Below are 13,373 nucleotides of genomic sequence, written 5' to 3'. Positions count from 1 at the left end.
AATATTTTTTTTTCAATGACTATCCAAGGCGTGGATTTTTTAAAGAATATTTTTTCAATGACTATCCAAGGCGTGGATTTTTTAAATAATATTTTTTTCAATGACTATCCAAGGCGTGGATTTTTTAAATAATATTTTTTTCAATGACTATCCAAGGCGTGGATTTTTTAAATAATATTTTTTTCAATGACTATCCAAGGCGTGGATTTTTTAAATAATATTTTTTTCAATGACTATCCAAGGCGTGGATTTTTTAAATAATATTTTTTTCAATGACTATCCAAGGCGTGGATTTTTTAAATAATATTTTTTTCAATGACTATCCAAGGCGTGGATTTTTTAAATAATATTTTTTTCAATGACTATCCAAGGCGTGGATTTTTTAAATAATATTTTTTTCAATGACTATCCAAGGCGTGGATTTTTTAAATAATATTTTTTTCAATGACTATCCAAGGCGTGGATTTTTTAAATAATATTTTTTTCAATGACTATCCAAGGCGTGGAATTTTTAAAGAATATTTTTTTCAATGACTATAAATTTTTTTCAATGACTATCCAAGGCGTGGATTTTTAAAGAATATTTTTTTCAATTTGGATTTTTATTTTTTAAAGATTTGGATTTGGATTTTTTAAAGAATATTTTTTTTCAATGACTATCCAAGGCGTGGATTTTTTAAAGAATATTTTTTTCAATGACTATCCAAGGCGTGGATTTTTTAAAGAATATTTTTTTCAATGACTATCCAAGGCGTGGATTTTTTAAAGAATATTTTTTTCAATGACTATCCAAGGCGTGGATTTTTTAAAGAATATTTTTTTCAATGACTATCCAAGGCGTAATTTAATTTCCATCTCAGTTTTTATTATGAGCCTTTGTAGATAATTTGTGATGGAACTTTAAACAAAACCACAAGTCTCCAAAACTTAATGTCATGCTTAGGAGAATATGTGCAACATTTTATGATCATGCTGTGAAGTTTGTTGGTTTAAACCACAACAACAAAACTCAACTTTACCACACAATACCAAAAAAAAAAAAATGAAATAAAATTATCTTTGCGAAACAAATGACAGTTAAAATGAAATTAAATTACCTTCTGCCTGTCTGTCTGTCTGTCTACTCCCCTCACCTCTATGTTCCACCTCTAAAGTGTCCACATCAATTATTAATACCCACCATTTTCTACACATCCAAATAAACTCATTAAATGTGTGTATGTGTCTCTTTATTTGGTCGTTGTCTAATTTTTTCATTTCTCAATTTTTATCGTTGCAGCACTAAAAGTGAAGCTGATGGTGAGAAGACCACACTCACAGCTGGTGGAGCAAGGCATTATACCACGTAAGTAGCATTCAAATATTGTATTTATTTTTTTTTTATTTTTATTTTTAAAATTCCACTTTTCAATTATTAGGGGGAAAATTAAAAATTAAATTCCACAAATCTAAAACGGGTCTTGAAATAATATTTCAGATACAGGAATATATTTAAATGATATTTATGATTTTTAATTTTACAGTTACATGCGATAGAAGCTGCTATCATATTATTTAAAAATGTCTATATATTCATCAAATGTTAAGTATATCCTTAAATTTCACACTTTTAAAAGTAATAAAACTCTGAACTCGGCGACATTACCCCCAAAATGGATAAAATGTCAATTTAAAAAAAAAAAAAAAAAAAAAAAAAAAAAATCCGCCGATAATATATTTGTATAAATTATGTGTACAGCAAATTGTAATATGACAACTTTTACACAAAAGGCCCTCCCAATATCCAATCTTCCTTTGAAGATTGATGATGCGGGAATATTTGAGGAAATCAATGGATAACGGAAACTTGGTGAATTTAATTAAATTCGTTTCATTTTTTGGTTTGTTTTTCCTTCTTTGGATGACATCCATTTTGTCAATGCCACCCACCAACACAGACAAAGGCTTTAGCCGTGTTCAAGTTCTTAGTTTGTATTTTTGAGAAGGGTTGTTACTATGTCGCCGCCACCAAATACTCTCATTTGCAATACAAAATAACTACACGAAAGAAAGGAATGTGTCAATATTTTGAGGTATTTTTTGTTGGTGTTCTTGTTTTGCTCTTCTTTTGCAATATATGATCCATCTTATTGGAAATATTAAAGAAAATAAGAGAGAACATAACAGTACATCATATCTTAGGTGAAGCTTTTCGTGTCTGTTGGATGTCGTATATTCCTTCTTGGTGGCAATAACATGACGAAAAATATACAAAATGTCACATTTTTCACATTTTTCACACACACACAAACATAAATAATATGTCAAATTTTGGATATCCATCAGAAGCATAGTTAACATATGGGATATTCCATATAGAATTAGTAAACCCTTTATTTTGTTTAGATTACGGAAAACTACAAAAAAAGGCCACGATTAAAAATTCGATAGAAACTTTTGTGGGGGGGTTATGCCAAGATAAATTTTTGTTAGGAATATTAGACAACCATTGAAAACACAAAATATCAAATTAGAGTAAGCTCTGTTAAAAAACGTACCCAAATTTCCGTATAATAGGGGATATCCTTATATGGAGATGTTCTATCTAATAAGAATCAAAAATACAGCCAACTTGGCATAATACCGAAATTTTTGGGGTACCGTTATATGTGGTCTATCCTAAAATATGGATAAATATTGATAATTTTAAGCATGACTATTTGATACCCAATTATAATCTAAAATACCAAATTATGGCCTTGCCAAATATTTTGGGGCCGACCATATGATACCCGACACTACTACCACGGAACTCTAACTTTCAATTTCCATTCCATTTTCATTAACATATATCCCACATGGCTAAATCGACATAGACTTTTATTCTGATCAATAACATACATATATATAAATTATTGGACCAATATTCAGTACAGCCCTTCTAATTACTTGTCCAGATTCCCTTCACCGTGGGTTGTGTTGTGATTTTCGTGGGTTGTGTTGTGATATTGACTCGAAAAAAAAAACACATTGAAAATTATAGGCGTTGTCCTTGACCATACCTGGATCCTCAAGGAAAATTTTAAAGCGATCAGCTCCATATTTCCGCCCTCTAGTGTGGTACTGGTTTATTAAAAAAACACAAAAGTCAGGGTTCATTTGACCCGCTAAATATTAATCGATCTTTATCAAAACATGTATGCTTATTCTTTGACCCGATGTAAAATTTCGCGATGTTCAGACCATAATTGCGGCCTCTGGAGCGACCAGAAAATCAGACAAAAATAAAGTTTTTGGTCCATTTCATCCCCTAAATATTAGCCGATCTTTTCAAAAATAATAGGGGTCTTCATTGGCCAGAACCCATCCCACGTGCAAAATTTCGTGAAGATTGGTGCATAACTGTGGCCTGCATCGTATTTACAAGTTAAAATGGACAGACGGACGGACGGTCACACATGTCTAAATCGACACATGTCTAGGTCGGGATATGACGATCGGTATACTTAAAGGTGGGTCTAGGACCAATATTTCGCCGCGTTACAAACTCTTGGGGCTGTACAAAGCTATAATACCCTGACAACATTGTTGTGTAGGGTATAAATATCAAATTATGGTCTTACCAAATATTTTGGGGGTACCGATATACACGGTGTATACCAAACCTTGAATCGATTTATTCCATTTTCATTAACATATATCCTAAATTAACATGGCATAGACTTTTATTCTGATCAATAAAATATATACAAATTATTGGATATCCATCCGGTGAATATTTTGATGTGTGGGAGATCATTGGAACATCCGCATCTCAAAATTCCAACGTAACTAGAAGGACCACATATTAGGCTCGGGTATGAAATAGTATTATTGGCATCGCTGAAAAACGAACAAAATGGCGGAACAAGAAAAATTATTTTTTTTCGAGAATCGCCTATTTTCGCCCAAAAAACCAAGGTGGAAAATAGGGAAATTGTTTACCGATTGTATATAGTTCACACGATAGCTATGTAGGATCAGAGTGTTAAATTTTGGAACCGATTGTTTTTGAGTTATCGTGTCCGCCAATCGTAAAAACACTATTTCCAGAAAAACGCTTAAAATTTGAGAAATTTATTGTCGAAACAATAAATCGGCTATATCTTCAACATTTGTTGAGATTTTCATTTGAAATTTTAATGAGACATTCTTGAGAAGTAATAAATACACATTAAATAAAAATAAAAAAATGTAATTTTGGAAATCGAGAATCGGGGGTCCCCTTAGGGATGTTTGGACGTGGTCGCTTCGCATAGATTCAGCATCTTTAACTCTAGAAAGGAGTCTGAAAGCAATGACTATATACAAGTCGACCGCATCAGATGTGGTATAGGTGCTCATAATGTTATGATGAGCTCAGTATGAGTTCTACCTCCCTAAATTGAAATTAAAAAAAAAAAACATTAAACTAAGTCATGGAAAAAATGAACAGAATCACATTAATCTCCCCAGCAACACGAAGAACCGCCACTGCCACAGCGGTGGTTGCAAACAGTGACCATAATACACCCACTCCCATGCAAGTTGAAGTGCCAATACAATCCTCAAATACAAATCAACCACACCTCTGGTAACATAATCAAATCAAATAGGAAATTCATAGAAGAAGAACCACAAATTTCGACTTCTATGGAACGAGAACAAATGGGTGTTGAAGAACAGAAAAATATATTGCCTTATACAGACCCGTCTATAATCGACAAGATGTGCAAAGCCTTCGTGTATTTTGTAGTATTTTAGATGCATGATTTTGGAACATTTGAGGCGCAAATGAAAATTACGTATTGAAGAAATAAACGGACTATAAAGCTCGAAAAAATGGCCCAGGGCCATCCTCTCAGAGGTTTGAGAGTTTATTCAGTTATCTTGGCTTTAATATGGCTACCTCATTTACACCCGCAATATTTTTACATAGAGTTCCCTTTAATTCCACATAAGTATTCCCACAGCACTAACAATAGTAAAATAAAACCAGTGAGCGGAGCAGTATAGTCGGACGGGCCGACCATATGATACCCTACACAACTACCACGGAACTCAAATTTTCTGCGGATGTTTATTCCGAGCCTGGGCAATATTTCGTGATATTTGCACCCTCTTGCCCGATTAGAGGTAAACAGCACCTCCTCCTCACACTTACATATTTTCCGAATATTACGAGTATTCAGTACAGCTATTGTCCAGATTCCCTTCACCGTGGGTTGTGTTGTGATGTTCGGCTTTCATAACACAAAAAATTAAGTTTTCGGTCCACTTCATTCCAAAATTATTATTTGATCATCACCAAAAATTATAGGCGTTGTCCTTGACCATAACTGGAACCTCATGGAACATTTCAAAGCGATCAGCGCTATAGTTCCGCTCTCTAGAGTGATAATGAGTTAATAAATAATATACGAAGATACCTGTAAATATTTAGGTGTAACTCCCACATCCGAGCACATACAAAAATATAATTGGTCTTAATTTAAAGGTCAACCACTCCTCTTGGATATAATATCAACTTCTCAGGTCTATGTCCTTCAGTGGTAAATATATATGCTATAGAATACAATTTTTGTAATTTTTCACACAAGTCAGGGTCAATTTGACCCGCTAAATATTGACCGATCTTTATCAAAACAGGCATGCTTATTCTATAGCCCGATCCCCTTCTCAATGCAAAATTTTATGATGTTCGGGCCATTATTGCGGCCTCTGGAGCGACCAGAAAAACCGACAAAAATTTAGTATTTGGTCCATTTCATCCCCTATATATTAACCAATCTTTCCCAAAAACAATAGAGGTCTTCATTGGCCGTGAAGATTGGTCCATATCTGTGGCCTGTATCGTGTTTACAAATTATAATGGACAGACGGACGGACGGACACACATGTCTAGATCGACTCAGCTAGTCGAGATATGACGATCGGTATACTTAAAGGTGGGTCTAGGACCAATATTTCGCGGCGTTACAAACTTTTGGGGCTCACAAAGCTATAATACCCTGACAATAAGTTGTGTAGGGTATAAAAACTCCACCTCTTTCCTTCCCTCAATGAAAAGACCCATATTTAGTAAATATTACTTGTGGGTTTCAAAAGAACAAAAAAAAAAACATATTCAGATTTGAAAATAAAAGCCACCCTTATCTTTCCATTATGCAAAATTTGCAAAGCAATATAATATAAATAAAAAAATGTGTGTGAATGTGTCTGTGTCAAATTTATGCAAACACACAGTTAAATCGAGAAAATTACCATAGTAAAAAACCCATACCACAACAAAATCAAACAATCCATTGAATTTGGTTTAGCACTAATGTAAACGATGACGATTCGGCGGTTACAACAACAGGCTGCCAAAAACACCGCCGTCATCAACGAAAGAAAAGCCACCAGTTTAATAATCAACGATTGACATGTCAATGTCAAGTAAAGAGAAACAAAAGTAATCTACATGAAAATTGGGTTCATGTACCGTAAATATTTTGTGTACAGTGGGTGGAAAGTGGGCAATATACATATTCCATTAAAATACCTAAAATGAGACCCTGTCAAAACATCATAATATGGACGAATTTAAAAAAAGGTATACCAAATTACAGCTTCTTGGGATCAAAATATACCTAAAACCTTAAAATTTGGTAAATGAGGCTATACGGTTGAATGAAGGCTGCAAAATCAAATATCCTAGAAATAGTAGCACTATATCTTAAAAAATCTATCTCAAATATTTCGATGGCGAAACTATGGCGATGGCTAAAACTATATATATATATATATATAATTTCCCACTGACCATCAGTATTTATACTGGGATCTCCGCCATATCTTTGCAAACCGAATGACAAATTTAATTATGACGGAGGGTAATATATATATATATATATATAATCAAAACATTAACCTACTGTGTTCTTCTCTATTCGAAATCCCCCAACCATTTGATATGTCGAGGGTTTTAGAAAAACAAAACTTTTTTCTGAGGGGGTAACGCGAAATAATACAACTTTTATTCCGCGGTGAATTTGAAAAGCAATCTTTGTGTAAACATAAAAATTCACGACGATTTTCGTTTCGTGCTCAAAGAGCTTAAGAGTTATGCTTTGTGTGCCCCTCCTTCCCAATTCAAACGTTTTTCGCCAAAGCAAATATATTTCAAGCACTTTTTGTGATGGGCATAGTGGGAAGTTGTGTTATGCTAAAAACAAAGCATACTTTGTGGCGTTACACGAAAAAAGAAATAAAATTTTCGTTGAATTGTCCCTCTCGTTTTTTTCTCTCTCATTTTAAATCTGCATACCATTTAAATATTTTACTTTTGTTTATAATAATTCCTTCCTACTCGTATTCATTATTCTTTGTTTGTTTCTGTTTGTGTGTGTATTTTGCAGCTTTGAAAACATCCCCTGCTATCCATGAACAATGTAAACAATTGGAGCGTGCCAAAACCAGTGACTTACTAAAGGCCAAAATCCAACAGAGACCCAATCGCGAAGATCTCGAGCGCCGCCACATTCTCGAAGAGGATGAATGCCATATTGATCCCAGCCTGGCGGAAAAGCAGCGCATGCTGAAAAAAGCCCGTCTGGCCGATCAGTTAAATTCACAAATTCAACATCGCCCCGGACCCTTGGAATTGATAAAAAAGAACATCTTACATACCGAAAAGCCGATTGAGAAAATCGTCAAAGAGGGTTTGGTGACATTTAAGGCCACCAGTGAAGGTTTACTAACACGACCACAACATCCCAACAGCTATGTTACCTATGATGATGATTCACAATCATCGGAGAGTGATACCCGACAAACTCCACCACGTTTGGAGGGTATCGAGGGTGCAGTTAACGCAGTTGCTGCCACAACTAGCCAAGCTACGGGTGGCAGTGATGTTTTACAGGCAGCTGCAGCCTCGGCAGGAATTGTTACGGTTGCCCTAACCATACCCACAAGTGGTGGCCAAGTCACGGTCACATCGGCAGCACCTTCCACATTAGTGCAGAATAAAATTGGTAATAAACTCAATTACATACCACCGCCTCCTCCACCACCCTTGCCAAATAATAACAATGCCGGTATTACGGTCAAACAGGAAACATCAAATTTATTCGAGGAGCTATGTCAATCGGTGACAGGGGCACCTGCCAACAACAATCATTATATACCCATGGTTTCATCGCCGGGATCATTGGCCTCATCTACATCAACACTAAGTCCCCTGTCCTCCATTGCTTCACCACCTTTGAGTTTAACACCAAGGCCATTGGCACAATCGCCAGCCTTGCAGATTGCCAAATCTGATGCTCCCGGAAAAGATAAAAATCGTAAAAAATCCAAATCAAAACCTGTTTCCAAAGCCAGAACCATAAAATTCCACGAATATAAAGGGCCACCCAGTGCGGCTCATAAACTAACCTCTGAAACCACCAGCAGTAGCAGTACAGAAGAGACCTCATATCAGTTGATGTTGGAACAACAAAATTGCTTGTTGAAATTCCTGGAAACCCTGAATAAAAATCAGGCCATAATACCAACAACCAGTACTACGGCCAACAGTAATACCGCCACAACGGTAACATATAATGTCAACAAATCAATGGCAACCACAAATACAACTGGACCAATGACGACGCTAACCTCAGCGTCAGGGGGAACCAGCACTGCGACAGCGGTAACCAACAGTGGCCATAATACACCCACTCCCATGCAAGTTGAAGTGCCAATACAGTCCTCAAATACAATTTCCATTGTGACAGCACCCAGACCACCACCTTTACCCTCACCAGCACCTTCAGTGGGTTCTTCCATTCCACCAGCCAGTCCAGCAACAAGTAACGCTGAGTCGTCGTCCACCTCTTCGATAACGGATTTCACAAAATTGGAGAAAATGAAAGTTTGCGATTTGAAAATGCATTTGAAGAAGCGTAACTTACCGGTTTCTGGACCTAAGCCGCAATTGATAGAGCGTTTGAAGCCATATTTACCCCTGGAGCCATTAGATAGCCAACAAACAACCACACCTATGGTAACAGGATCTACTGCTGATGGTAATACGAATGTTCAATCTTCATCAAATGCCCCCGCTGGAGATGCAATGGATCAATCTGAAAATAATTCACCAAAACCCACAAACTCCACTTTGGTGGAAAAGCCCCAATTGGAACAAGAGCAAATGGATGTGGTACAACAGGTGGATTCTCCAAAGCCTGTGGCCCTACAAACCATTGTACAGCCTCAGCCACAAACGGCTACAATTATTTTAAGCAATGAAGAGCTCTTAAGGGAACAGCAGCGTAAAATTGATGAGCTACAGAGACAATTGCAAAGATCTCAGCAGGAATTGTTGGAAATACGACAAAAACAACAGCAACAACAGCAGCAGCAGCAACAACAACATATTGTTCAGCCAAAACTATTACAACCCCCAACGTTCCAGCAACAAACTGTCTCAGCTCAGGTGGTAAACACTCTGCCCACACAGCAAATAACTTTGATTACCACGACCACGTCCAAACCACCAACACAAACCATGACAACGCCACAAACCTTGGCCGTGATACAACCACATTTAAAAGAAAGTGTTGTACCGGCCAAGGTCACTGTAAAAACCACCCCGGCTTCCATCAAGCCTGTGGCCATGCCAGCACCAGGTGCGACCAATAAGAAGTCAACAACAAACACATCGAATAATAACAACAACAGTTCCACAGTGACTACTCCCGTAATGACGCAAAAAATGGTGGTGAAGCAACAACTGGAGGCAAAGATTCAAAAACAAAAACAGGCTGCAGCGGCAGCAGCTGCCGCCGCCCAGGCTCAAGCCCAGGCCCAAGCACAAGCTCAGGTTTTGGCACAAGTTCAAGCACAGGCGCTGGCCCAGGCTCAAGCCCAGGCACAATTACGTCTCCTAACACAAAAGACACAAACTGTACTCATTCCAACCGGATCGACGACCATAACGACGGCTGTGCCCACAAAAATGGTTGACGATAACAACAAATCGTCAACAAACATGAAAATTAAAAATCAACAAAACACTGCGCATCTCATCAAGGCGCCCATAACATCTGGTTCCGCTGGTGGAACTACTGCAACAATTGTCGCCACCAATCAGTTGCCATTGACAAAGACCCATAACAATTTGGGATTGGTATGGAACGAGGGAAATCAGACGATATTTTTGGTGGGTCTTAATGATCAGCACATGACCGCCCATACCATTGGTAATATAAGTTTGGCAAATGCCTCACCGGCCACAAAGAAGTTAATAAATGGTCATCAGCGTACTAATTCATTGCCAAGTATTGTGTTCCCCATAAATACGGGTAATATTGGTACAATTAATGCTTCTGGTTTAGAAACCAAACCAATTATAACTCAGCAGCAATTGCAGAAAATGCAAATACGTCAACAACAACAGCAGCAGCTACAACAACAACAGTCTGGTGCTTCGCATATGCAACAGCCACAGCAGCAACAACAACAAATCATTCATTTAGATATAAAGCCACAAAATCTACAACCACCACCCCCACCTCCTCCACCACCGCCACAATATGAAGAAGCAACCAAACAGCTGAAGGCTAAACAACAACATCAGCAGCAACAACAACAGCAACAGAATTCAATAAATCCCTCTTTAACGAAAATCAAAGAAGAGCCCAACCAAACGACCATTAATCAAATAACCCTAAGCCCTTTGACCACAAATCAAGGCGATCAGAAGCCCTTAAAGGCTCCTATCAAATCGGAAAAACTTGCCGATGTTTTGGACATTTTATTCAAACAAAGCGCTGGTGGTGGTGGAAATTCCGATAATTCTTTGGTGGAACCTATAACTCCAACATCAACAACATCATCCAATATGCCCATGACACCAGGTGGAACAAATGTCTTAATGCATGAATTGAATGAAAATCTCATGTTCCCTGCCCGAGGAGGAGCAACAGGAGTGGTCGATGACAATAAAGATAATATCAAACAGGAAACTATTAACATTGATGGCGTAAAACAGGCTAAACATATCATGCAGGAGGAACCAATGGTGATTGGGGCTGGTGGTAATAACGACAAAGGTCAAGACCTGACACAAGATACGCCAATGAAACCAATGGCAATGGATTGTGCTGATACACAACAAAACAACAGCAGTAGCAACAACAACGACAACATTAATAAAGGCAATGGCCACAATAACAATACAAATGCAAATGAGACAAATTCTATTTTTGATTTTTTCACCAACAAGTCCTGTTCGAGTGGCCCAGAAGATAATACAAATTCAGCAAACATCATCAGCAGCAGCAACAACAACAATAATCACAATAATAATATGAATTTCATTGAAAATATTGATATGACCTCACCCATACAGCCAGATTGTCATATTGATGCTGAAAGTGTAGCCAAGACCTTGGATATTTTCTTGGAGAATCATCATCATTTACAGCAGCAGCAACACCACCACCATCACCACAATCCTCAAACTACAGCTACGCCATCGACAAGTGTAGTTAACAATCAAGGTCCACATCATCAGTCATCGCCCACACATCATGATATGCTAAGTAAAACGTGTTTGGATGATCAACGATCCAGTGCAGCTTCCCTGCACACTCCGGAGGAGGCCAAACTGAATCATTTCGATGAATTTGAATTATTGGAATTGATGTCGCAGCAATTGGAAATGGATATTGGGGAGGATACAAACACCAACTATCAGGATGCGTCCCTTAAAAATGCCAACAACGCAACAACTATGCAACACTCTCAACAACAGCAACACCAACAGCATGCACAATCATCAGTCGTCCAGCCGGGCGACCATCATCATCAACAGCATTCCAATGAGAAATTAAACATTTTAAATAGTTTACGGCGTGACATGAATCCCAGTCTGCAGCCATCCATGGAGGAGATAATGCAAAGTCATAATTCGTTAAATTTGGAGGGGAATCCGAATGCACACCAATCCATGTCGTCATCAACAACCGACCGGGATGTACAAAATGTTCTCGACGACTTTGATGCCGATACATTCGTAAGACATTTGGCCGAACAGCATCATCATTCGGTGGAACAGCAGCAGCCGCATCATGAGCCACACCATCATCAACAGCAACACCTACATAATATGAACAATAATGATGGCATGCAGCTCCACAATCACAGCTCAACGGATGCCACACCCATGGATTGTGATGATTTCGATAATCCATTAAGTGGTTTTAATTTCTCTGCCTTATCGCCGGATTCAAATATTAACACCCCACCACATCCATTTGGTATGAATGGCAGTGTTACGCCACCGCATGCATCATCGACACACTCATCAAGGTCCCTACAACAACAGCACACATCTTCACAACAAACAGCAATGGGAAATGCTTGTGGTCTACAGGCATCTTTAACATCGGCAGCAAATGCACAACAACAACAACAACAGCAGCAGTGTCATGAACAAATGTCTATTTGCAACTCAAATTCCAATATGACCAACAACAGTTCCCATAGTAATGGCAGTCTCAACAACAACAACAGCATTTTGGGTAATAGTAGTTGCGGCGACATGCTATCATCGCATAGTGATACAACAACAAATGCCAATGATACATTCGGCGGTAGCTCATCGACAGATATCTTTGATTTATTTAATATCGACGATTATAAAATGTCCTGGGGTGAAGGTGATTTTGCGGTTTAATTTAAATAGCAAGGGCAATTAGCATATAAATGTAATTAAAAAGGATATGGTCTCACAAAGTGTACGTACACATAGATAGATACACGAAGAATATGTGTATGTATGGGTAAAATATGTAGGGAAAATATTAATATTTTTTATGTAGCAACAGAAACAGAAAAAACGCGGAGATTTCAGAAAAAAATATAGGTTATCTGAAAGGGAAGAGAGACGGACAACAAAAAAAGTTACCATACAGCAAATATAAGGAGGAATGGTCTAGACCAGGTTCAGACAGACAAATCACACACAGTACTGTCAAATCAGTGAGGTTCCCCCCAAAATTAAAGCAGCCATATAATGTGTATATTATAGCATACTTTTAGGAGTCATATTTGAAAATAACTATGGCTATTAAAAGAAATATACACAAGGGTTGCGCAGACGAAATTTTGAGACACATAGACAAAGGAGTTTTCCAAAACGAAAAACAGTTTTCGAATAATGGAGACCTTGTTTCGTTGTTAAATGAAAAAATAACAACAAATGTCTACGATTTACCAAGATGAACGTATTATACCAATTAGCTGTAAATTAAAATCTTGAATTCGATTTTCTTGTCGTCTTTTAATTTATTGACTGATCAATCAATCAAGCAATCTTCCTGCAAAAATATGTGAACCTTAGT

General features: G+C 37.5%; 1 protein-coding gene across 1 annotated transcript in view; it reads left to right on the top strand.

The window, feature by feature from the left end:
• The window catches only part of LOC133330230 (J domain-containing protein DDB_G0295729), a 29,187-nt gene extending 16,481 nt beyond the window's left edge, over window positions 1-12,706 (top strand). Inside the window, exons 3-4 of the mRNA XM_061538693.1 lie at window positions 1,280-1,345; window positions 7,398-12,706. Coding sequence (XP_061394677.1) covers window positions 1,280-1,345; window positions 7,398-12,706 — 5,375 coding nt within the window. The remainder of the gene's footprint in view (window positions 1-1,279; window positions 1,346-7,397) is intronic.
• The last annotated feature ends 667 nt before the right edge of the window (window positions 12,707-13,373 follow it).

Source organism: Musca vetustissima, unplaced genomic scaffold, assembly GCF_032173495.1.
Source record: "Musca vetustissima isolate MV318-11 ecotype Yass unplaced genomic scaffold, APGP_CSIRO_Mvet_v1 utg9944, whole genome shotgun sequence".
NCBI lineage: Eukaryota > Metazoa > Arthropoda > Insecta > Diptera > Muscidae > Musca > Musca vetustissima.
This window is presented reverse-complemented; position numbering and strand designations above follow the sequence as displayed.